Source organism: Danio aesculapii, chromosome 21 (assembly GCF_903798145.1).
Source record: "Danio aesculapii chromosome 21, fDanAes4.1, whole genome shotgun sequence".
Taxonomy (NCBI): Eukaryota; Metazoa; Chordata; class Actinopteri; order Cypriniformes; family Danionidae; genus Danio; species Danio aesculapii.
The window spans coordinates 41,022,982-41,050,237 of NC_079455.1; the positions used below are offsets into that span (position 1 = coordinate 41,022,982).

General features: G+C 35.0%; 1 protein-coding gene across 1 annotated transcript in view; it reads left to right on the forward strand.

Moving 5' to 3' along the window:
• Positions 1-5,366: 5,366 nt before the first annotated feature.
• The window catches only part of kcnt1a (potassium sodium-activated channel subfamily T member 1a), a 51,570-nt gene continuing 29,680 nt past the window's right edge, over positions 5,367-27,256 (forward strand). The window contains exons 1-13 of the mRNA XM_056447114.1: positions 5,367-5,575; positions 10,602-10,681; positions 10,768-10,870; positions 12,153-12,188; positions 12,279-12,327; positions 14,832-14,891; positions 18,051-18,125; positions 18,260-18,343; positions 21,395-21,489; positions 21,820-22,003; positions 22,348-22,512; positions 26,298-26,434; positions 26,974-27,037. Of these exons, the coding sequence (XP_056303089.1) occupies positions 5,487-5,575; positions 10,602-10,681; positions 10,768-10,870; positions 12,153-12,188; positions 12,279-12,327; positions 14,832-14,891; positions 18,051-18,125; positions 18,260-18,343; positions 21,395-21,489; positions 21,820-22,003; positions 22,348-22,512; positions 26,298-26,434; positions 26,974-27,037 (1,221 nt within the window). The 5' untranslated portion in view covers positions 5,367-5,486. The remainder of the gene's footprint in view (positions 5,576-10,601; positions 10,682-10,767; positions 10,871-12,152; positions 12,189-12,278; positions 12,328-14,831; positions 14,892-18,050; positions 18,126-18,259; positions 18,344-21,394; positions 21,490-21,819; positions 22,004-22,347; positions 22,513-26,297; positions 26,435-26,973; positions 27,038-27,256) is intronic.

The window sequence follows — 27,256 nt, forward strand, 5'->3', positions numbered from 1 at the left end:
AACACTGATTTCTTTACAATTTAAAATGACATCTTTGGATATTTTTTCTGCTGAAGATACTGTTGTCCTAAAAAACAAAACAAAAAAAAAATCTTAAATAAAAAATCATACACATACCTTAGGAAAGGTATTACAGAAAATTTTGGCGGTTTTAAAACCTTGAATTTTCCGTGGTATACCTTGAAAACGGTTATCATCTCATGCCTATTCAACTGTAGGTCTATCATATTTTCTGGGATAAGATCAGATGTTCATACAACGCTTTAGTATCATTCAGTACCATTTTAAGGTATAAACTGCATAATAGCAAAATGATTATGTCTGTATGGCCTATTGTAGTAATGTTTAGTATACTAATTTTTGTTTAAAAATGGATTTAAGTGGTTATTAGCATTATTAGTTAATAGTCTTTGTAAAATTGAAGACATTCTGCCTTATTAAGGCATGGGACATAACCTTTAAAACTTCCTATGACCACGGAAGTACTTATGTAACTACAGGTGAACAACATTCAAAGCTGTTCAAAGAAATGAAGTCTGTTGCTATGTTACTGGTGAATAGATGTAGCCTTGGCAACTACAAAGATACTTGATGTATTTTTTTTTGCAGAGTAATAGTTATTATTCATGATGAATAAGATGCTGTTCAAGGCTGTCCAGCACACGGCGCTGTGTCTGACACTTTAAAATGCCACGGCAATCTTACCTCTCAATGTTAGTTGGTGTAGAAGTTGACAGACTCCAGTGTGCGCCACAGGAATGACTTTTTTTTTAAATCAGCAAAAATAAAGTTCATGTGAAGCTTGATTAAATGTGAGAGCAGCTTATTTTTCATAGTAGGTTTAAACGCGGATATATTTTGGATAACCTATTTTTATCTCCAAAGTTTTTACCTCAGAAAGTTATCACCTGTGGACTCCTCGACCGTTAACTCAATAACGGACTTTTTTTCAAATCGGAAAAAGCGCGCGATGCCTGACGCTTTGGCTCATGAGGAAGAAACAGGAGGAGTGACGTTTGAAAAGATGAGCGGCGCGTGCTACACAAACCACACTTTTGAATACGATGATGGGAGCACGCGCACTGCCCGCTTGAGGTAATGTGTGCGCGCACAGTTGTCATCAAGTTAGAACAGCTTATTTACTGTCTTTATATATTGTCTTCAAGTTAGAACAGATTTACTGGCAGCTCGAATAGCAAACTGTCTGGAACATGTGTAGTTACAGTACAAATAATGTTGTTATGGTACATTTTCTTATTATCTCTCTTCCTCATATGCTTTAAACAGGAATTATTCACCCCAAAATGGAAATTCACTTACTATTTACTCATTCTCAAGTGGTTAAACATTTATGTATTTTTGTTGAACACAAAACATATTTTGAAGAAAGCCATTGACGATAACATAAATACTATGGAAGTCAATGGTCACAGGTTTTCAGCTCGTTTCAAATATCTTCTATGTTGGTCAATTGAAAGGGCGACGTGGTGGCGCAGTGGGTAGCACCACGTTCTCCTATCCGTAGTGTATGTCAGTGAATGAGTGGAAGAAAGAAACGTATAAAGGTTTGCAACAAGTAAAAGGTGAGTAATTGATGAAAGAATGACAGTTTTTGTGTGAATTATTCCTTTAACCTCCTAGGGCTTAGTGGCCACATACGTGGACTGCACATTTTAGCTTTTAAGTGGCTATTTAAAACACTTTGAATGTTTTATATTTTGTTACAGACATACAGTGTCATCCTGCAACTGTTTTGCAGCATATGAAATGTCCCAAACCCTATTTTTAACTGTCCAAAATGGGCAAAAAAATAGTTTTTACTCTCTGATAGTCAAAACATGTTAAAAATGTATATGTTATGCTTTAAAAAAACAGTCAGGAAATGTATTTTATGTAAATTCGGACCACGAGTCCACATATATGGACATAATTCTTCTCTAAAAGTACATCATATCAAAAGATGATACTTAGGTTTTATTCTAATTAGGTTCCAATAAGCTTAAATAGCATAGAGAAATAAAAAAAAATGCATGTAAAAAAGCACCTTGGGCCTTAAGAGGTTTACTATAGACTATAGTTTTCTTCCAAAATTTCATATAGCCTCTGTGTCTCTTCTCTCACTGTTAGTCCGAGATGTGGGAGCCGAGGTGTGGTTTTAAATGTCCAGGACCTTGAGATGACCACTGGAACATCTGTGGTTCCTTCTCTTCAAACCTACTTCCGGTTCCGAGACCTGTTACTAGGAGACCAGACATTTTATGATGACAGGTACATGTTTATGTGACCATGTATTATGTTGCTCAGTTTTGTCACTTACTCCAACTGAACTGCATCCAAAAAACATCAACAACAAAACAGATTAGGGCGACAAGGTTGCTCAGTGGTTATCTTGTTGCCTCACAGCAAGAATCTCGCTGGTTGAAGTCCCAGCTGGGCCAGTTGGCATTTCTGTGTGGAGTTTGCATGTTCTCTCTGTGTTGGCGTGCGTGGGTTTCCTCCGGGTGCTCCGGGTTCCCTCACAGTCCTAAAACATGCGCTAAAGGTGAACTAAATTGGCTGTAGTATATGAGTGCTTGTGAGAATGAGAGACTGTATGGGAGTTTCCCAGTACTGGGTTGTGGCTGAAAGGGCATCCACTACATAAAACATATGCCGGAATAGTTGGCGGTTCATTCTGCTGTGGAATCCACTAATAAATACGGGACTAAGCCGAAGGAAAATGAATGAATAAAAACAGATCAACTGAAATAATATTCAGTTTTCTGCCAAACATGGCCAAAATATTGATAATAGATACTGTGTAAGAGGTTAATCGTCTGATTGTATTACACACACTTTAGTCTTAGTTGTTGACTTAAAGTTATTTTATTGTGATATTACCATGATTACTAAACCGATAACTAGACTCTGAGTTAGTTCTAATGGTTTGAAATGGAAAAAAGACATGGAAGATATGTCTCGACTTTCCTTCCACTGTAGAAAAGTAAAACCAAAATGTCCCGGTATGGCTGCTGTTGTCTTTTGGATGATGATGCCAGTGATATCATTTGGAGCCTAAATCTGCTCAGTAGTGTTTATGAGCAATGTTATTCGAAAAAATCAACTCTGAAAGCCCTTATAAGATAAATGACTCACCAACAAATTATGTAAAACATCACTGGAAATAAATTGAAGTGTATTTAGATTTAGCATGGCTCACATTGTGTTTCTTTGCAATGAGTACGTTTACATGGACACCAATAATTTGATTTTAATATGATTAAGACAATACTCTGAATAAGAGTCGACCATGTAAACAGCGAATTTTTTTATTTTTTTTTTTAAAACGGTTTTAAACGGCGTCAGAAATTCACAGTAAACCATTGCTTCTTGGGACTATTTGCTTTAAAGGTGCAGTATGTAAGTTTGACACCCAATGATTGAACTAGGTATTGCACTCCTGAATCAAAATACATGCAACCGCATGTTGCCAGATGAGGAACAACAATAGCGAGTCTGACTATTAAGACTAAATGATGATTTAAAGCTGATTTAAATCGGGTTCTATATAAAAGCAATGGCACGCGATAGAAGGAATATTCTCCACATTAAAATGAGTTTTTGTTCTAACCAACACCTGGATTTTACAAACGGCTTCTATTTCTTGCAGCTGAACAACAGAAAACTGACAGTGGTCACCTCAGGTACACCTCATGTGCTTTAGTCAGTGTTAAATCTTAAATCTAAAACTATAGAACTGTGACTCAAAACCAACACATATCAGCATCTACGTTTAATAATGTTAAAGAAGTTTAATATGTATTAATTAGATTATAAATCTTACCATTTCGTGAGTGCATGCATATTCTGTGCTTCTGAATGGCTGTATTTACATTTCTGTCGTGTTTTGTCTGGTGCAAACAGCCAGATTGCTTATCGCTGAAAATCTTGTCACGTAGGTGTTGTTAGGACAAGGGGTTACAATGTAACCCGCTCACCTAATGTTTACGTTCGTAATATTTATATTATTTGCTAATTAATAACCTCATGTGGAACTCTGAATCTGCGTCTCATTTCAGAGTCTGCTACATACCTGCCAACACTCCCGTTTTTCCCGGGACTCTCTCGTATTTCAGATCCATCTCCCACTTTGTGTTGTCTCCCGGAAAACTCCCAGAATTTACCCCCCCATACCCCCCTGTCCTCAGCTTTTTGGCAGTCTATAACACCTCCGGATCGCCGACATTGGTGTAATGTCTGACTGCCTGAAACCTGGTGCATAGCACATGCTTTGAGAGGCTTCATGACTGAATGAATGAAATATGCTTTTTCCCATCAAGTCAACCTGGCGTGCTAAAATCTAATTGGCCAAACTGGCATTGGGTGGGTTAAACAACCAAAACAAAGAGCATTGTTTTTAGATAAACAAGAATGTTCACTTGGCATGTTTCCTAAATATCTGCAAATATATTGTGGTATTTTTATGCTTTAGAAGAGTCTTTTAATACAAGTTTAATACAACTTTTAATACAAATCAAGCACCTTTAATACAGACAGGTGGGTTTTTTTTACTTCTGGGACCCTGCGGTTGTGCTCTATTCACTGCACTGACCAAAAAATGTGCTTGATTGAAATTGACTTCAGTTTTTGTCATACATCGCAACTCTAGTGACCAAATACAATAGAAAATGTCACTGCGATTCTGCTGAAGCACCACAAAGAATCCAAATATGCAGTCTGAAAATCAGGCAGTCATATTGGTTCTATAAACCACTGAACAAGCAAACAAGTATTTCCTTGGCTATTTGATTCTGGCAAACCTTGAATCTTAAGAAAAAGTCTTGTGTATGTGTGTGGGCACACAGCCACATCTCTCCAGATCGACAGAAATAGCCTCTTGAGCAGGTTATTATCTGTAATTTCCTGAGAACAGGAGGGAGAGATAGAGAGAGGGTGGGCGCTGCGGAAAGGTAGAAATCAAGTACAAATTGCTCATTTGCCTGAAATGTTTTAATGATCTTTCAGTGAGTTTGTGACTCCTTCATTCACAGTTCTCTGTAAACAAACACATTATGATGACCTCAAATATCATCAAACAGAACAACAGCATCGCTTGAGGCATGTTGCTATAACAACTGTCATTCAGTAAGCAATAAAAACATTTGTTTAATTAGCTTTATTCATTAACAGAATGCATGTATAATGGTAGGTTTGTCATGCTTTGCAGCTGTCATAGACTATATAGGTCAGTATTCAGAAGTGAGAGGCTAGCAAAACTAATAAACAATTTAAGTGCATTTAAATTCTAATGCAGAGACGCACACGACAGAAAGAGAGAGACTGAGCAAAACTCTGCCAGCAAAGCGCACGCTTGCGCGCCTGCAATCAAGAGCGTGTGGGCGGGTTATTTTGAACCGCGCCGCTGTAGATTATGTACTTCCATAACAATCCTCTCAGCTCAGATCTCAGCACATCCTCGGCTAGAAAGCCTCTGGGTTTTCTCTGTTATGGAACAGAAGAATGCAGTGCCATCCTGGGTTAACCCGGCTCTGGTCAACTGGAGGCTGGACTCTTTTGGTAGCGATGCTGGGCAGAGGTAGGAGAGTCCCTGCAGTCTCGTGCATGACTGAATAACTGGAAATGTTTCATCAAGCTGACTTTTTTTTCCCCTTGAATCTTAATATTGTAGTGCTTTGGAGATGTTGCTAATGACATACTTTTCAGTTGTCAAAGTTTTTGGTCATTAAAGGGGTAGTTCACTTATAAATGAAAATGTTCTCAATGTTTACTTACTCTTAAGTGGATCCAACCTTTTACGATTTTCTTCTTTCTGTTGAACACAAAAGATGATATTTTGAAGAATGCTGCAAAAACTGGTATTTATTGACATCCATAGTAGGAGAAAAATACTAGGGTAATCAAAGTTTTCAATATTCTTCAAAATATTCAACAAGGAAAAACAATTCTGAAACAAGTGAAGTATGAGCAAATGATAACAGTTTTCATTTTTGGGTGAACTATCCCTTTAATTTCAATTTCAGATTTTCCGTAATGCTACATACAAACCCCCATGAAATATGGTATTTTTCAGACAGTACTGTATACTGGGGGTCGTAATGTTAATGGCTTCGTCTCACTTTATGATGGCTCATAAAGCCTCCGGTCCTGTGGTCTCCATGGGAACTGGCGGACACTTCGCATCTCCAGTTTGGGATTGTGATGTAGAGATCTGCTCTTAGCGCTGAACTATGTAAACAAAGTAAAACACGGTGCTCGACCGAGGAAACAAAAGAGTCCTTATGCCACAAAACATCACTGATCAGTTCATCACACCCACAGGAAATATGACACATTCTGACACATTTAGGGATTTCAGCATTTCTAATGGCATTATATAACATAATTAATGCATCGTAATCAGGTACATTCAGGATTTCATGCATAACATGAATACATTTGATCATCATTAAGATGTAATTCAGTTCAAGTTTATTTGTGTAGCACTTTTCATGATGATGATTGTTCCAAAGCACATTTCCAAAAGGTGCACATTATTACAATGCAGTCAAAATCATATATGCTGAATACAGTACAGCTGTCAAGCATATATACATCTAATCTGCACAATTATACAATAGAAATCTTTTTTAAATAGGTGAGATCAGTGTATGAAATATACGGTAACACTTTAAAGTAAGGTTGTATTAGTTAATGTTAGTTAGTGCATTTGTTAACATGAACAAACAATGCACAATGTGTTTATTACAGTATTTGTTCATGTTAGTTAGTTAGTTCGTTAGTTAGTTCGTTAGATAGTTAATAAAAATAAAGTTCATGTAACACCCACACTCTCAGAAAAATGGTACAATTTTGTACCAAAGAAGATACAAACCCTTCACTGGGGCAGTACCTTTTTATGGAACAGAATTGTACCCTAAGACGAAGATACAAATTTGTACCGTTGCAGTTTGTACCCCCCGTCCTCAGCTTTTTGGCAGTCTATAACACCTCCGAATCGCCGACATTGGTGTAATGTCTGACTGCCTGAAACCTGGTGCATAGCACATTCTTTGAGAGGCTTCATGACTGAATGAATGAAATATGCTTTTTCCCATCAAGTCAACCTGGCGTGCTAAAATCTAATTGGCTGAACTGGCATTGGGTGGGTTAAACAACCAAAACAAAGAGCATTGTTTTGAGATAAACAAGAATGTTCACTTGGCATGTTTCCTAAATATCTGCAAATATATTGTGGGATTTTTAGGCTTTAGAAGAGTCTTTTAATACAAGTTTAATACAACTTTTAATACAAGTCAAGCACCTTTAATACAGACAGGTGGTTTTTTTTACATTAAGGACATGATTTGTACCATGGGAAACCAAAATGTACCTTTGCTTTTTAAAACATGCAGATACAATATTGTACCTTCATCAAAGGTACAAATCTGATCCATGAAGGTACAGTGACAAGACACGTATAATATTTAAAGGCTTTTTGCTACTGTATATCCAAAATGCATCAAGTTATTTTGAGCAAATATAAAACATCAAATACATTTTAAACAATGTTTTTTTAAGTTTATTTTGTGTAAATGCACCTTTTCCATTTACAATAAAGAATAAAAAACACATTAACATAAATCAAAAGATCTATTTTTTGCTAAACATTTCAACACTTTTAACAAAAATGTTACAGAAATTAATTCTCCCATGTACAATATAAAACCTTTTTTTCTCATATTTTCACACAATTCATTCATAATCACTTAAAAGATTATTTAATTGACTTGATTTTAAAATAGAAATATAATTATGCAAAAGTATTGTAATAAGATAAAGGTAAAATAAGATAAGGTAAAATGTCTGCATGAACACTTTTCATATGCTGGACTTTTTCCAGCTCACGTGTGTAGTAGAAAGCAAATGTTTTAGTATTTGTTTTGTATTATAGAACTTAATAATGAATGTTTATGAGTTTCTTTAAACATGCTTTTAAATGATGATTCATGTTTTAATATGGAAATTAATCATAAAATCACTTTGCCTTTTCAGTAATATTTATTTTCATATATTGTAATAAAGGAGTTGTTCAACATTTATGTACCTTTTTTATGAGAACAATTGTGTACCTTCATTTCAATTGTACCATAAAAGGTATAGAACAGTATCATTAGAGGTCTTTTCTGTATTATATAAGGTACAACTTTTACAAAGGTTCAAAACTGTTCCTCAAGGAGCATTATTTGTACCACCGGGTACCTTTTTTCTGAGAGTGTAGGGAATTAACTAATGTAAATAAGCATGATGTGGATATAAATAATGCATGAGTAAATGTTGAACTATGATTAATGAATACTGTACAAGTATTGGTTATAATTCATGTTAGTGAATACATTAACTAATGAAACCTTATTGTAAAGTGTGACCAAATCTATTTTGAATTACGTTATCTGATCATTCTAATACAACTTAACTGTAACTATGTGTGCATGCATGACAATAATTATAAATTATAATTCACTAAATGCTGTTTAGATAGAGTTTAGCATGTCACAACACATGACTGGTCAACTTTCGTAAAGTATTTCATATTTCAAAACCTACACGCATGAATACACACTCAACCACACTGGCTGTGTCTGCTGGCAGATCCACCATCTCCAATGTAAAGTAAACATTTCTTTGCCAGCTGTCACTTTCTCTTCATCTCTGTCTGTTTTTGATTGGTTTGCCTGTTTACTGCAACAGTATGCAAAAGGTACTAAAGTTACTCTGTAATTAACTCTTTCCCCACCAGCAGCATAATGGATGATATTCATCAAACTTTTACGGCCGTCTGCTATGAATGTGCTATTTTCTGCTATGAATGTGACATTGAATATATGACATGATATGAAATTATTTATCAAAATAATGAACTGAGCCTCTGCTTTTAAACAACCCCCCCCCCCCCCCCCAAAAGAAAAAAAATTATTCTATCTTCATGCGTTTATGTTTTATTACTAAATACAATAATTTTGTTTAATCAAAAAAAAAAAATATATATATATATATATATATATATATATATATATATATATATATATATATATATATATATATATATATATATATTGACAAAAAATTTTTAATTTATGTTTTTCAAAGTTGTACATTTTGACGATTATATATAATTTCCTAGTTCCTATTTCCAGTAGCATCATTTTACTGTTAAAGCTGGGAGTAAGCGTCGTAAAGTTGTATACCTCTAGTTGTATTTACACTTTCACTGATCATCTTTTTATTTCGTACCCAGTAGAACCAGAAGTCCTGTAACTCATTTAGGACATGCACGAAGGCTTCCCTTACTGTAATTCAACACAGATTGCCGTAAAAACACATCAACTGATGGAGTAATAGCATTAGAATTAAAGGCTAATGGAGTTACTTTTTCAGTTACAAGTAATAAATTAAGTTACCATTTCCCCGTTACTATGACGTTACTGTGACAATAAAATACAGTGTTATATATTTGATATACTGTATAATTTGTTGGGATTGAGCTCACTGAGGCGGTTTTCATCTGAGTAGTCTCTCTCTTATATGACCTGCTCTGGTGCAGTTTTACATTTTAAAAGAAGCATCGTTTATTTTTACACTAGTAAAAATGGGCAGTTGCAAAAAATATTAATATATAAATAATAATTATTAAGTTCCAAACCATTTATTATGTTTTATTGTTTCACTATAGAAATGATATTCACAATAAAATAATAAATTTGATAGGTATGTCTTATATTGTCCCACATTAGCATTAACATATAATATTTACATTTTACATTTAGTCATTTAGCAGACACTTTTATCCAAAGCGACTTACAATTGAGGAGGCATTCAGTGACGCAACAACAAGAGGCAATATACACTCAGATAATTAAGTGCTAGAATATGGCGGGAGTTTTTACTGAGAAGAGTGTTTCTACAGGTGGTTTGTCAAGCCCACTCACCTGTGTGAAGCTCATGATAAATGCAATGGTTTTTGTTGTTTGTTTGTTTTTTAGAGAGATATGGAGTGATTGTAAGAAAGGGTCTGGTGCAAAACCAGTGCTAGTATCGGTCAAAGTGTTATAGAAAAAATAGTGTGTTTTTTCCAGGTGGTTTGATAAGCCCACTCACCTGTGTGAGGCACACTCAGAATTGCATAATGTTTTGAGGTTGTCGTGTGCTGTGGAAGGAGGGAGAATTTCTTTTGTTCGCAAGGTTTCCGGTGAACTCAGAAGCGCTGGGTTTTTAGTCGCCATTTGGATGATACTAGTGAATCAGCAATCTGTGTGGGAATGGGAAGATCATTCCACCAGCGAGGAACATGGAAAATATCTTATAGCCTCTCTGTGATGGCACCACTATCTCATAATAAACACAATAGCTACTTTCCCTGGTAATTAGTTATTTTTATAATGATGTAATCCAATTACTTAGTCAGGTACTATTAATAAAAAACAACTAGTAACTGTTGCTATTTATGAAAAGTAACTATTTACTAATTACTTTTTTAAAGAGTTAAAGAAACAAGTGACTGATTTGATCTTTCAGCTGATTGACAGTGTTATTTATCAACTCCACTGATGTTTTTCCCCCTGTAGGGTTCATGTGGAGTTTTATGTGGACGAGAACACATTTAAAGAGAGACTCAAACTTTTTTTCATCAAAAACCAAAGATCCAGTAAGTCAGATTGAAACATTCTCTCAAACCTTCAATTTAGCCCACTTTCTGGTCTTTCAGTGCATGCTCTGTGACTTTGCTTTCAGGTTTAAGGATCCGAATATTTAACTTCTGCCTGAAGCTTTTGACATGTGTTCTCTACATCATACGAGTGATGACGGACAATCCAGCCCAGCTTCGCCACACATGGTCAGAACTGTGACTTAAAGGAATAGTTCACCCAAATAATCTAAAACTAATTTGATCTCTTGTAGACCTTTTTTTTTTTTTTTTGTTTTGTTTGAGGGGCTGCTGTGCCCCAGTAGAACTGTATGTCTAGCAACGTCCCTGCCAGTATATGCTTTTTGATTACTGGTATCTGTTGATTTGCATTTTATGAATCACCAAGGACCACAGTTTTAGCTGAAAATGTCTTTATTGTTTTATTGAAGAAAAAAGTCACTCATATCTTTTATGACCTGCAGGATGTAAAGTAAAAAATGGAGTTTTCTGCAGTAGAAAAGAATAATTTTCTTAATAGATGACCTATTCCTCAAAATGCAATAAATGCAATGCGGTGGCTTTTGGAGCTGTGATATGCTCTTTGAGAGCACTGATGCTCAAGACAGTTCTGGAGGTAATAAAAATATAATAATAATAATAATACTGAACCACTGTGATGATAAACTTTGGCTGATTTTAGAAAGAGCAAAAAAACATTTCGGATTTTGTACAATGTGCTAACTCTGCTTTTTTCTCCATTAATCATTAATCCCATCACAAACATTTTATTATCACATGACCTGTTAAAACCAAATAACATGACTTTTTTAATGCACATTTTGGAATTTTATTCAGTTAGTAAGTTTTTATGTGCATTTTCAAAGTTCTTGTGCATCTTGGCTTTTCCATCAAGCATTTTATTTCCTCCAAAATGTACAGCAGTAAAATCTCCATGTACAGTTGAAGTCAGAATTATTAGCCCTCCTGTAATTTGTTTTCCTTTTTAAATATTTCCCAAATTATGTTGAATTTTTCTGTGTTTCCAACAAGATTATTTCTTCTGGAGAATTTTTTTAAAATTTCAGCTAGAATAAAAGCAGTTTTTATTATTTTAAAAACCATTTTAAAGTCAATATTATTAACTCCATTAAGCAATATTTTTTTTTGTCTACGGAACAAACCACTGTTACACAATGACTTGCCTAATTACCCTAACTTGCCTAATTAACCTAGTTAAGCCTTTAAATGTCAAATTAGGCTAAATACTAGTATCTTGAAAAATATCTAGTCAAATATTTACTGTCATCATGGCAAAGATAAAAGAAATCAGTTATTAGAAATGAGTTATTAAAACTATGTTCAGAATTGTGTTGCAAAAAAATGTGCTTTAAACAGAAATTAAAGAAAAAATATATATAAGGGGGCTGATAATTCTGACTTCGACTGTATATTGACGTACATTAATTAAGCCAAACCTTTTCTTTTACAGCGTGAACTGCAGCTCACAGACCAACGACATCAACTGGTGAGACAAAACAACGGCAGTAATGTGCAGTTTATTTACATTGCCGTCAGATGTGTTTCCAGCCTGAGTTCATCTGTTTCGTTCTCTCAGGGAGCTGATATTCTGGGTGGACAGAAAAGTACCGGTGTGGGCCATTCAGGTGAGTGAAAGGAAATGTATTCATCAAACAGAAGCCTTTCTCTAGTTTTCATTGACCTAAAACATTTGTCTTTTGCTTTGCATTGGCGGTTTAGAGCAAGTCATGTGATTTGTCATTGAATCAATCATTTTAATAATTAATTTAAATAAAATTTCAATTCTTTATTTCTATAGCACTTTTTACAACGTAAATTGTGTCAAAGCAGCTTAACACACAGTAGATGAAGTTCTAGTAAATAATAAAGATCTAACTGATAAACTATACAAATAAATTATAAATCTAAATAATGTTTATATGGTTATAAATAACTTTTAGATTCAAAGCATTTTGTGTAGAAGAAGTACATTTCTTAAAAATATTTATATACACTACCAGACAAAAGTCTTGTCTTCGTTCTCAGTTGTAAGAGCAACAAATAATAACTTGACTTCTAGTTGATCATTTGGAAAGTGGCAGAAGGTCGATTTTTTTGATGAATCATCTGTTGAACTGCAACCCAAATCATCACAAATACTGCAGAAGACCTACTGGAACCCACATGGACCCAAGATTCTCACAGATATTAGTCAAGTTTTTGAAGGAAAAATCATGGTTTGGGGTTACATTCAGTATGGGGGCGTGCGAGAGATCTGCAGAGTGGACGGCAACATCAACAGCCTAAGGTATCAAGACATTTGTGCTGCCCATTACATTACAAACCACAGGAGAGGGCAAATTGTTCAGCAGGATAGCGCTCCTTCTCATACTTCAGCCTCCACATCAAAGTTCCTGAAAGCAAAGAAGGTCAATGTGCTCCAGGATTGGCCAGCCCAGTCACCAGACATGAACATTATTGAGCATGTCTGGGGTAAGATGAAGGAGGAGGCATTGAAGATGAATCCAAAGAATCTTGATGAACTCTGGGAGTCCTGCAAGAACGCTTTCTTTGCCATTCCAGATGACTTTATTAATCAGTGATTTGAGTCATTGCAGAGATGTATGGATGCAGTCCTCCAAGCTCATGATGGAGTCAGACACAATATTCATTCTTTATCCACTGCAGCATGACTTTATATTCTATACTGGACATTATTTCTGTTCAGTCACAAGACTTTTGTCTAAGCAAAGTCCGACATTACTGTCCTACTTAAATAATTCAAAATCAAGGCATGATCAGATTTTATTTTGGTAAAGTAAGTGTAATCTAGAGGCCTTTGCCTTTCATATAAGCCACTTCTGATACCAAATGATCCATTAGAAGTCAAGTTATTATTATTATGTCAAGTTATTATGTTCCTGAAACATGGATGGGGACAAGACTTTGGTCAGATATTGTAGAAATGGCAAGTAACTTTTAAACATAAAGTATTTATGTAGTAATTTTGTTAAACATAATCTGTTTTTTGTGTGTGTTTTAATTGGAGATTACATCTAGTAAATCATAGACAGTAATCGTTTGAGCCTGTTTTGACTGATGAGTCAGTTTTATAATGTAGGTGATTCATTTTCAAACTAAATATAAAAGGAAAACGAATACCTAAGAATGCATACAAGTCAAGTTTTGCAGAACCATTGTATTTATTGGTTGTTAAGTATTTGTAGATTGTATTTAATAAGACAAACATTTATGAAAAGATTTACTTTTGATTTTCCGAATGGTGTCTGTATCAAATTTCATTTGCAAATTAGTTTTATATTTTAAATGAAAGTAAAGTGTCTGCTTTAATGTTGTTTCTAATGTCGATGAGCCAAATCTGTCTATCACAGGACAGATCATAGACTCAGGACTGTTAATTAGCTAAAGCCATAGAACTAAAACATAGTTTTGTAATGAAATAAAATAAATGTAAATTCAAATCTGTTCTGAAACAAATATTTTCTAAATGAATAAATGAAAAATAAGTCATATAAATTATAAAATAAGTTTTTATTAGATTTTTTTATTTAATTACCTTAAGTAAATTAACTAAAAATGACTAGATTGATTTAATAAGTGTCAAATATCAATTCTTTTTTTTTAAATTAGTTTTTAATTAGTACTCTTCAAAACTCAATGTCTCAATGTAAAAAAAAAAAAAAAGTCAAAATATGGGTAAATTCACCGTAACATATGTTCATGTATATGTTCATGATTTATAAAATCAAATAGGTTTTAAATTTAGTGGCAAATGATTCTTTGCTGTATGACAATACTAATTGTAGAGTAATTGGTGGTCCAAATGTATGATAGTCATTACTTTTTCTTATTAAAAAGATTAATTCAACAAGACACGTCTTAATGTACATTGGGGGAAGTAAAGCTTCTATTTGACACTTAAAACCTCTTTTCATTTAATTGCATGTGTTTGAGTTGTGTTATTGACACATATTGACCAGCAGATGGCTTCAGTCAGCTATTTTTCTGGCATTTCAGCATTATTGGGGCATTTGCACCGTTCAGGTTTGCTTGAGAAGTTCAGTTCTGTGCATATCTTCTGTATAATAAACTGTCTAAATAATATTTATATAGTCATGCTTTTCCTCAGGTGATTGTAGCATCCATCAGTTTTATGGAGGCCATGTTACTGACCTACCTGAGTTACAAGGTGAGTTTGTGTATATGAATGAAATGGGAATTTGTTTATTGAGTGTTAATATCGATTTTCACATTTTTTTTTCATTTTTTATGTCACAGGACAGATCATAAACTCAGGACTGTTAATAAACTAAAGCCATAGAACTAAAACATATTTTTGTAATGAAATAAAATAAATGTTAATTCAAATTATCTGTTTTGAAAAAAAAAAATCTTTTCTAAATGAATAAATTAAAATTAAGTTACATAAATTATAAAATTAATTTTTATGAGATTTTTTTTTTTTTATTTAATTACCTTAACCTCCTAGGGCCTTAGTGGCCACATACATGGACAGCACATTTTAGCTCTTAAGTGGCTATTTAAAATACTTTGAATGTTTTATATTTTGTTAAAGACATACAGTGTCATCCTGCAGCTGTTTTGCAGCATATGAAATGTCCCAAACCCTATTTTTAACTGTCCAAAATGGAAAAAAAATGTTGTCAAAACATTTTCAAAAAACTTTCTATGTTAAATATGGGTTAAAAAACAGTCAGGAAATGTGTTTTATGTCAATTCGGACCACGAGTCCACATATATGGACATAAATTTACTCTAAAAGTACATCGTATCAAAAGATGATACTTAGGTTTTTTTCTAATTTGGTTCCAATAAGCCCAAATAGCAAAGAGAAATAAAAAAATCATGTAAAAATACAACTTGGGCCGTAAGAGGTTAAGTAAATGAACTAAAAGTGACTAGATTGACACAAATAAAATTACACTGAAAACACAAATTTAATAAAAGTCTGCTAAAAATGTCAAATATCAATTCTTTTAAAAAGAAATGTTTTAAATTTGTACTCTTCAATACTCAATCTAAAAATCTGATGTTTTTTAAAAAGACAAAAATGGTTTTAATAATTTCCATAAATCATGTTTTTTTTGCAGTTGTATTCTTCAATGCACAACATAAAAACATGATATCTGAAAGATGCTAAAAGTTTAGTTATCTGTTTTTGCAAATAAGCTATTTATGTGTGTTTGTATGTGCAAGTATATCACATATAGTATGTATATCATCTTTTCTATTGTACTTTATTAAGTAAGAATTTTACAGTTTTAAGTTCAAGTTGTTATTTTTATTACTTTTATTTTTGTTACTTTTATTAAATATGTTTTTAGAATCATTGTTTTAAAGTGAAGTTTACTTATAGACTAAAGCTGTGGTCACACTAGAGTTTGTGTGTGCGAAATTCTGTCTTTCGGCGCTGCGAAAAGGGGTGGGACTAAACAAGATGATTCGACATTAAAAAAGCGAGCGATTTGCTCCATGTTTTAAATTTCTGTCCAGAGAGGACATGTTTTGATCCTCGATTGGTCTCACGCAGCCATGTGATGCAATGTCACAGATCAGAGTTCACCAAGTTTGAACTTTGCACCGCAGCGACCTGCGAAAATCAACGCATGACCTTGCGTTTCCGGTCTGACGAAATTCGCGTGCATATGAATGGAAGTTTATGGGGAGAGAAGTCCAGTGTGACCGCAGCTTAATTTCGAGAGGAGCAGGTGCTTATGATTGACCACGGCTGGACCCGCATTAGCCATCTCATGATTTACCAATCAGATGATTCCTAACTCACTATAAATAACCAGAGATATATACCATATCTTCATCTTGAAGAAACCCCCTCACCGCTACTTCCTCCTCCTCTTCTAGATTGGGCTACACGGCAGCCCAGTGGTTAGCACTGTTACTTCACAGCAAGAATGTCACAAGTCTTTACTGGACTAAAACAGTGCGTACTGGAGTTTTCATGTTCTCCCTGTGCTTGCGTTGGTTTCCCCTGGGTTCCTCGGTTTCCTCCCACAGTCCAAAAACAAGCGGCTTAAGTAAATTGAACGTACCAAACTGCCACTAAAGACGAGCTCTTAGTAAGCAATATATCTCTCTATAGCCATCTCTATAATATGTCATTAGCCAGAAATAAGTGGGGATCTAGACTTAAGAAATAAGTTCTTGAGATCTACCTGAGCTCAAACTCCCCTCTCGCCCTGCTAACGGGGGGGAACCCCGGCTTGAGGATCTTATGATATCAGGGCTCTCTCCCGGGACAGCATGCCAAACACGCTTTATTATCAATCATCAGCTAAATGTGAACTCTTCAAATGTGTCTATATATATATATATATATATATATATATATATATATATATATATATATATATATATATATATATATATATATATATATATATATACATACACACACACACACACACACACAGTTGAAGTCAGAATTATTAGCCCCCTTTGAATTATTCTTTTTTTAAATATTTCCCATATAATGTTTAACAGATCAAGGAAATGTTCACAGTATGTCTGATAATATTTTTTCTTCTGGAAAATGTCTTATTTGTTTTATTTCAGCTAGAATAAAAGCAGTTTTTAATTTTTAAACAAACATTTTAAGGTCAAAATTATTTACCTCTTTAAGCTATATTTTTTCTCAATAGTCGATAGAACAAACCATCGTTATACAATAACTTGCCTAATTACTCTAACCTGCCTAGTTAACCTAATTAACCTAGTTAAGCCTATAAATGTCACTTTGAGCTGTATAGAAGTGTCTAGTCAAATATTATTTACTGTCATCATGGCAAAGATAAAATAAATCAATTATTAGAAATAAGTTATTAAAACTGTTATGATTAGAAGTGTGTTTAAAAAAAAAAAATCTTCTCTCCGTTAAACAGAAATTAGGGGAAAAAATAAACAGGGGGGCTAATAATTCTGACTTCAACCGTGTGTATATAGTAATAATATATATTAATAATATATATTAGTTATTTAGCTTAAGTTCGAAAAAATGAAATAAAAATACTTCCTTGACAACTAGGTGTGTATGTTTATAATTTGTTTCAGCTAATAATGAAGACATTTCTTATTTTCTATTAGTTTGTTAATCTACAATAAAATGAATATAGACCTGTTGAAAACACACACATAAAAACACTATGAAATGAATAAAACCTCAACCAAAAACAATTTTCAAACCAGAAATAAAAACCAGAACAATATTTCACTCAAGATGCTAAAACGGTGCTACATTTTGCTTGAGCACATAAACAGCAGTCTTGTTTTTCTGGTGTTGAGAGCAGATCTCTGATTGTGTGTGTTTCTGCAGGGTAATCTATGGGAGCAGATCTTTCAGGTGTCTTTCCTGCTGGAGATGCTCAACACCGTCCCGTTCATCATCACGGTAAGATTCAGCCACAAAACTGCAGTGATACTGAAGTCTGATGCCGGCCACTTGACCTGTTCCCTCTGTGTGTGTGTGTGTGTGTGTGTCTGTGCGTGCGTGCGTGTCTGTCTGTCTGTCTGTCTTTCTGTCAGATCTTCTGGCCCCCACTCAGAAACCTCTTCATCCCAGTGTTTCTCAACTGCTGGCTGGCCAAGTGTGCTCTGGAGAGCATGATAGTGAGTGATCCTCATTACACTTATATAAAGACGCTCCAGCCAGTGTGTGTGTGTGTGATAGGGGGAGTGAGAGAGTGAGTAAGTATGTGTGTGAGAGTGTAAGTGTTTTCACGTGTATTTGTGTGTGTGTGTGAGAGAGAGAGAGAGAGAGAGAGAGACACACAGTGAGTGTGTATGTGTGAGTTTATTTGTGTGAGTGTGTATGTGTGTATGAGAGAGTGTGTTTGTGATAGAGAAAGAGAGAGTGGGTGTTCGAGAGAGCCCACTTGTGTATGTATGTGTGTGTTTGAAAGAGAGTGTGAGCATGTGTATGTGAGTGAATGAGTGTGTATGTGTGTATGTGAGAGAACGCACAAGTGCACATGTATGCAGTGTTGCCAACTTAGCAATTTTGTTGCTAGATTTAGCAACTTTTCATAATATCCTAGCATTTTTTTTTTCAAAAAGCCCCTAGTAACAAATTTAGCAACTTTAAACATTCATTTGGCTGCTTTTGTCAGTTTTTTTAAAAGTGACTCAAAAGAGCAGCGGCTGCAGGCTTCACTCAGTAGAGTAAATTGCTAGCTCAGATTGTTTTTCAGAACTGGTAATTTACTGATATTTTTAACATGTATAATTGTTGGTAATTTAGGTAGCAATAAATTCCAATAGTGCTATAATTGTTGTCATTTTCACAAATGTGTTAATTTCACAAGTTAAAAAGAGTAAGTACAAAAGCTGTGATTGTTTAAAGAATAACTGTTCATGATCAATGTTATATTTAAAGGGCACCTAGGTTAGCCCCTTTTTCAGATTTACTATAAGTGTTTTGCATCTCCAGAATGTTTCTGTAAAGTTTCAGCTCAAAACACCCATCAGATTATTTATTATACCTTTTATTAAATTTCTATTTATACATTTTTTCAATGGATGGCGGTTTTGGTGTACTGCTCCTTCAAGGCTAGTCCTCCTCTTAATCTCCTCCCTCGGCTGCGTCAGACAACAGACAGACTTAAAGGAAGCAGATCTCACGTAGCGTTTGTGAGAAATACTACAGTAAGAACTTTACCTATGAGTATTTATTGTGCAGTTGCATTGCAGAGTCACACAAAGTTCACGTGCGCACACACAGATACACACGCACACACACACCGCAGTAGACACACACACACACAGACAGACAGACAGAGCGCCCGTTTAGCTTTGCACTCTTTTTGCACGCAAATGTGACATGATACAGGTTTATATCCACTGCTGTATGGATATGTTATATTAATGTACAAACTAAACCTGATTTAACGTCCACAAACCGGGACGCGGCTGTGCTAGTGAAGTAAAGCTGAAGTGAATCGCTGTAATTCATTACACACTTGCTCTGTTTTAAAACATTTTAAACATGTGAAACTCACTCTTGATCACATTTGATGATGATTGATGATCCTAGCGGACTGAACACACCTTTTATTTCTGGTTGCTTTGCGCACGTCTGGTCTTGTTGATATGATTATACACGTGACTACCGGGAGATGTTAATACGCGCAGCTGTCAATCAATTTGGTGGGCGGGGGGGACCACACTCCTATGTCAAGTTGCGGTCGATCTAAAAACCGCTCCAATTTGACCACTGTTTTTATGTTGCTAAATTGAAAAAAAAGGACTGGGTGTGTTTATATCACCCAAATATGATGGTCTATACACCATACATGCACATATGTCTGTCCAAACAGCTTGAAAAGTAGATTTTTCACCATAGGTGCCCTTTAAAAATAAAAAAATCTTATCAAAAAGTGTTTGTATTCCTTTTACAAAAGTAATACAAATCTAAATGGACATATTTCAAATAATGTTTTTGCTCAGATGGCCAGTCAATTTGAGAAAACATTAATTATTTTGTAGACTACATAAAGATGTAGTTTTGAGTTGCGATTATGCAATGACATCATCACGCAAAAGTAATATGTTAATAAGAACCTATTTAATGTGCATCTGGATTTGATGTTTTAATATAATATAATATAATATAATATAATATAAAATAATACAATATAATATAATATAATACAATACCTGGTGCCTCAGAGAGATGAGGCTTACAGTTGTCAGATACTGCGTGATGACGTCACTGATATGCAAATTAATATGTTAATAAGAACCTATTTATTGTGCATCTGGATTTGATATTTTAATATAATATAATATAATATAATGTAATATAATACCTGGTGCCTCAGAGAGATGAGGCTTACAGTTGTCAGATATTGCGTGATGACGTCACTGATATGCAAATTAGTGTGTGACATCATCTGGCAACTTTTCCGGCAGGCTTTAGCTACTTTTCATTGGAAATAGTTGGCAACACTGCGTGTATGTATGAGATAGAGAACGTGTGAGTATGTGTGTGTGATAATGTGAGTGTGTATGTAAGTGTGTATGGGCAAGCACCTTATAAATCAGAACTTATTAACTTACAGTCAACTTCTCGGTTTCTTAGATCGTCAAATAAAATATTACTGCAAATTCCTCGGTCACGACTTAAACTGAAAGATGATAGAGCCTTTGTAGTTGCTGCTCTACGTTTGTGGAACCAGCTGCCACCGGACATTACGAGTGCTTCTTCTCTCTCTATTTTTAAGTCCAGGCTTACGACACATTTTTATTCTATAGCGTTCCCAGGCTTTTAATCTTTATTGTGCATTGTTGCTGTAATACTATTATTCTTATTATTACTTTTATTGTCATTTTACTGTTTCAGAATGTGCGCTATGATTTTATTCAGCACTTTGGTCAGTGCCAAACTGAAGTTAAATGTGCTTTATAAATAAACTTTACTTACTATATTTATGTGAGAGTGTATTTGTGTGAGTGTGTATCCATGTGATAGAGTGTATGTGTGTGTGACGGAGAGAGTGAGTGTTTGTGTGTGCACATGCGTTTGTGTGTGTGTGTTTGTGTGTGCTATTCATCACATTTTGTTGACCAAATACGTCCCCTCAAGTATAGCAATACCAGTTAAGGGGGACAGAGTGTGCAGTCTGTACCGTATAAACGTGTGTGTGTGTGTGCGTGTTCCAGAATGATCTGCACAGGGCCATTCAGAGGACTCACTCCGCCATGTTTAATCAGGTCCTGATCCTCATCTGCACCCTCTTGTGTCTCGTCTTCACCGGGTGAGAACCATTTATATCTTATATCACAGTAACTGTATAAATATTCTGACGTAAAAGTTCAAGGCTGATTAAAACAGTGTACACAGTTAAGCATATTTCAAAGTTGAATAATTTGTAAAGCAGTTCATTTGAAACAGGTCAAATCAGTTAATCAGTTTACCTTCATTTATAAAAACGAAAGCTTCTTTCTTTTCATGTTTCATTAATAATTCATTCATTCTTTCATTCATTTTCTTAGTGCTTAACTAGCACTAGCCCCTCCCCCTTAGTTTCTGTTTACTCTACTGTTTCTCAGATCTCCTACAGTGGGTTTTTTTCTGTGTCTTTCAGCACATGTGGGATCCAGCATTTAGAGAGGGCCGGTAAGAAGAGTCTGTCACTCTTCAACGCTCTGTATTTCTGCATCGTGACCTTCTCAACGGTGGGTTTCGGGGACGTGACGCCGCAGATCTGGCCTTCTCAGCTGCTGGTGGTGGTGATGATCTGCGTGGCCCTCGTCGTGCTGCCGCTGCAGGTCGCATCACACTCACATGCCTAATTGACATTTGTATTGATATATTATATATATAGTATTATTATTAGTATTATAATAAATATAGTATTCAATTTATTGTAGTAGTATTGTTCAATTTATTTATATAGTATTTAATTTATTTATTATTCATTCTGCTGCGGCGACCCCTGATTAATAAAGGGATAAGCCAAAAAGAAAATGAATTAATTAATTCAATTTATTTATAAAATAAATTGCTGTCAGTCTACTCAGTACTGATTTGATAATAAATTAGTGATCTTTCTTCATCTTAATCTTTATTTTCACCATCATGGTTGTTCTTTCCACTTTTTCTGTGTCTGTAGTTTGAGGAGTTGATCTATCTGTGGATGGAAAGACAGAAATCTGGAGGAAACTACAGCAGGCATCGGGCTCAGACAGAGAGACATGTGGTCTTATGTGTCAGTACTCTGAAAATCGACCTGCTGATGGACTTTCTCAATGAGTTCTACGCTCACCCGCACACACAGGTGAATAATTTGCTTCTCTGTGTGGATTTAACAGGTATTATTTATCAGTATGTGAGAGTGTATGGGTGTTTCCCAGTACTGAGTTGCAGCTGGAAGGGCATCTGCTGCGTAAAACGTATGCTGGAATATTTGGCAGTTAATTCTGCTGTGGCGACCCCTGATAAACAAGGGACTAAGCTGAAGGAAAATGAATGAATGAATAAATTAGTAGGTAATGTACTTAACTATTTCAATAAAATAAAACCAAATAAAACCTCTTTGCTTTTGCATATACCCACTGCACATGAACATTTGTAATTGTTTATCTATCTGCACACTCCTGATTATTAATAGCATCCTGTACATATATTAATTTATTGTAAATCTCTGTTCATAGCTAATACAACCTGTATATAATGTTGATAGTACATCCATCTGTAAATATCACCATAGTTTTTCTATAACTGCACTTTATAACTTATACCTGTATCCTGCAATAACTTGCTGCTATTGCACTACTGGTTAGACTGAAACTGCATTTCGTTGCCTTGTACTTGTACATGTGTAATGACAATAAAGTTGAATCTAATCTAATCTAATAAAATGAAAACTTTGGAGAGTGTTTTTTTTATCTGCCCTGTGAGAGTAAATGACAGGAATTCAGTGTTCAAATATGCCATCAAAATGTCCTTAACTAACTATAGGATAGAATAATGATTACCATCTGATATAATGTGATAATATGGAAAAGGAATAGCTTCAACCAATAATAAAAAAAAAAACACCTTGAGATTAAAGACATTATAATGTGGGATTTTCGAGAAAAAAAGTCTAGATAAAATGAATAAACTCATTAAATTCAGAGAAAAAGTTATTCAATCATTTTCCTTCGGCTAAGTCTCTATTTCAGAGGTCGCCACAGCGGAATGAACCGCCAACTAGTCTGGCATATGTTTTATGCAGTGGATGCCCTTCCAGCTGCAACCCAGTATTGGGAAACACCCATACACTCTCTCAATCCCACACACACACACTCATACACTACGGACAATTTAGTTTACCCAGTTCACCTATAGTACATGTCTTTAGACTGTGGGGGGAAACCGGAGCACCTGGAGGAAACCCACGTGAACACGGGGAGAACATGCAAACTCAACACAGAAATGCCAGCTGGCCCAGCCGGGGCTCGAACCAGCAACCTTCTTGCTGTGAGGCCACAGTGCTAACAAATGAGCCACCGTGCCCCTGAAAAAAGTAGTTAGTTTTCATAAAACATTTCAATAAAAATCCAAATAAAATGCAGAGAATAAACTCAATAAATTCAGAGAAAAAATAAATCATCATTTTTTAAAGAGCCCATATTATGGGTTTTTGAAAATGCCCTTCCATGTAGTGTGTAACACAGCTCTAAGTGAAGTGAAATATCCAGCTAAGGCTTAAATCTGTAAGTGTACAGTGTTTAAAACTATTGATTCATCTATAAAAGAGTCGACTCATAGTGCTTCAAACGAGTCGTCTTGATAACGAGTCATTAGGTGTTTCGCGATGACGCAGCCACGAAACACAAGCCTCGCCAGTAGTTACGCGCGCAAACCCAGGAGATTTGAAACCTGCGGCCCCGCCCACTAACACAGAAAAAACACTAGACACACACACACAGACGCCGGCGGTCCAATGAAGTCACGCTGTGCTCAGATGGATAATATTGACAGTCTTTACCCAAAGATGAAACTGTGAAGAGTCAGTGGTTGAGGTTTATTCACTAGTGTAAGTAAGTGCGATTAAAATTGTTGCCTCGTTTACTCTAGCTTGCAAATTATGTATTTATTGTGTTTTGTTACTTGTTAACCTGGTACAGTACACGCGGTTACTCTTTATATTCTCTTATCACATGTAAGCCACGTTAAAAACGCGACGCGTGCCGCTTTGTTTACGGATTTAACGTTAAAGGCTTTTGTGAGCTCGCGTTCCACTGCCGTATGTCGTTGCTATGGCGATCGTAAGCTAGCTGTGTGTGTGTGTGTGTGTGTGTGTGTGTGTGAGAGAGAGAGAGAGAGAGAGAGAGAGAGAGACTCGCGTCGCTTTCCCTAGTTTTTCTGAGGAGCGTTGTGTGTGTGTGTGTGTGAGAGAGAGACTCGCGTCGCTTTCCCTAGTTCTTCTGAGGAGCGTTGTGTGTGTGTGTGTGTGTGAGAGAGAGAGAGAGAGAGAGACTCGCGTCGCTTTCCCTAGTTTTTCTGAGGAGCGTTGTGTGTGAGAGAGAGAGAGAGAGAGAGAGAGAGAGAGAGAGAGAGAGAGAGAGAGAGACTCGCGTCGCTTTCCCTAGTTCTTCTGAGGAGCGTTGTGTGTGTGTGTGTGTGAGAGAGAGAGAGAGAGAGAGAGAGAGAGAGAGAGAGAGAGACTCGCGTCGCTTCCCCCAGTTCTTCTGAGGAGGGTTGTGTGTGTGTGTGTGTGAAAAAAGCCTTACACTATGAAGCGCGTGTGCACTGTGACTACTTTTATATAGTTGATTACCAGCTGGGCATTTCACTCTCGTGCTGAAGCCTGTCACTGTCGACCAATCGCAGCAGGCTGTCATCGGTCCAATCAGCGCAGATTAGCTTCGCGCTGAGGAGGGGGTTGGGAACAAATGAATCGCTGGACGATTCATATGGGAGTCGTTGGGATAATTAGGTAAAAATAAATGCAGATTATAAGACCATGTAAGTGTTTTATGACCTTGCATGCATATTAGACTGTTGTTGGAGACCCTTACAACCTAAATATGACCCTATTTCATGTATAATATGGGCTCTTTAAAATAAAAAAGCTTGTTTCGTTTTGGTGAAAGTCATTATGTGGAAAACAAAACTTCGCAGTCTGAAAATGAGTACACCAAAATTAATTTGTTAAAATTAACATTTTTGAAAAGTTGAAATTTTGTATTTTAGAATTTTTTGTTGTTGCAATAATTTGTTTTAATTTAAATATAGACCTGTTAAGATATCTATTTTTTATCGTACGATATATTGCACCAAAATATATTGCGATAAATGATATTATTGTCATTTTAAGACCATTTTATGCCACTCATTATATAAAGTCAGAATGACAATATAATGTCATCACAATGCAGGTACACTCATCCAAATACATCATATTTTATTCTTAAGAATATTTTATTTAATTATAGTCATTGGAATCAAAGATGAAAACATATATCCTTAATAAATTATAAATGTTAACAGAAAAGTGCAATGTAAAGAGTAACAGAGGCTGCGATATCTGCTACCAGATCTATTTTCAGTCATTAGGCAGCCACATAATAATATACTATAGTAATTTATAGTAAATACTATAGTGTTTTTTAACCATACTGACACTGACACCTCCAATAGAGATAGAGATGTTAAACAGTCGGCTAAAATGTTGCTAGAATTGGTTTTTATGTATGGGCGATTTATATATTGCATCAACAAAAATGATTGAGGTCATGTCCATGTGTTGTGCGATAAGTCCATATATTGATTATAGTGACAGGCCTATTTAAATGCATTATCTTTCTATTCCTAAAGATGTTCAGTGACCAAACTCTTATTTTAATGAATATAACTGTTTAATAAAACTGTTGTATTTAAATACACCAAAAATGATTGCCTATATTTACTGAGAAATGGATAAAAATATAAATTTTCAAAAGGTTGTGCACTCATCTATGCTGAGCCCTGTATATGTATTTAAATATGTCATTAGCCACAAGTGCTGGAAAAGTTAGAAAATGCTATAGAAGTGCTTGAAAAGCTGCAGTGTGTTGTGTTGTGTGTGTTCAGGATTATTATGTGGTCATCTTGTGTCCGTGTGAAGTGGACGTTCAGGTCAGGAGGATTTTACAGATTCCTCTCTGGTCACAGAGGGTCATTTATCTTCAAGGCTCCGCCCTCAAAAACCAGGATTTACTTAGAGCCAAGTGAGTGACAGCCTCATTAACCAATCACAGCAAACCTTATTTGCATACAGGGTTAAAATGATTAAAACTAATTAAAAAATTGGTAATTGGTGTATAATATTTTTGTTCTTCATTCTTATATTGAATGTTATTAATACTACCTTATATACACCACTTAAAATGGGTGACATTTTTTGCTGTCTATTTCAACACGTCATTTAAAATATATATTTTTTAATTAAATTTTTTATTTGGCAGTTCATTCATTAAAAATGGTTTATTTACTTTTCATTTGCTATCGCAATAGTTATAATATTATCTTTTTTAATGCAATATGCCATGTCATTTTTTTGTCCATTATTTTATACCAATTTTTGGTTTCATACTGTTTACACTTTATTTGAATGCAAGAATCGAACAAGAATAACATCAGATTCTGCTTCTGTGATTAGTCTGTTTTGTTTATGCCCCTCTATGATCGTTTTGTTTTATTGATACCCTATTGTGATTGGTCTGCATTGTTAACGTCTCACTGTGATTGGTCATTTTTGTTTCTGTAGGATGGACGATGCGGAGGCATGTTTTATTCTTAGCAGCAGGAATGAAGCTGATCGCATGGCAGCAGTGAGTCTTCAGATTAATCAATATTCAACAATAACAATAAATATTAACAGATTATAAACATACTCTAGAAAAGTATAAAATTTAATATTATATAATATATATATGTATGTATGTATATATATATATATATATATATATATATATATATATATATATATATATATATATATATATATATACATACATACATACATACAGACATACACACACACACACACA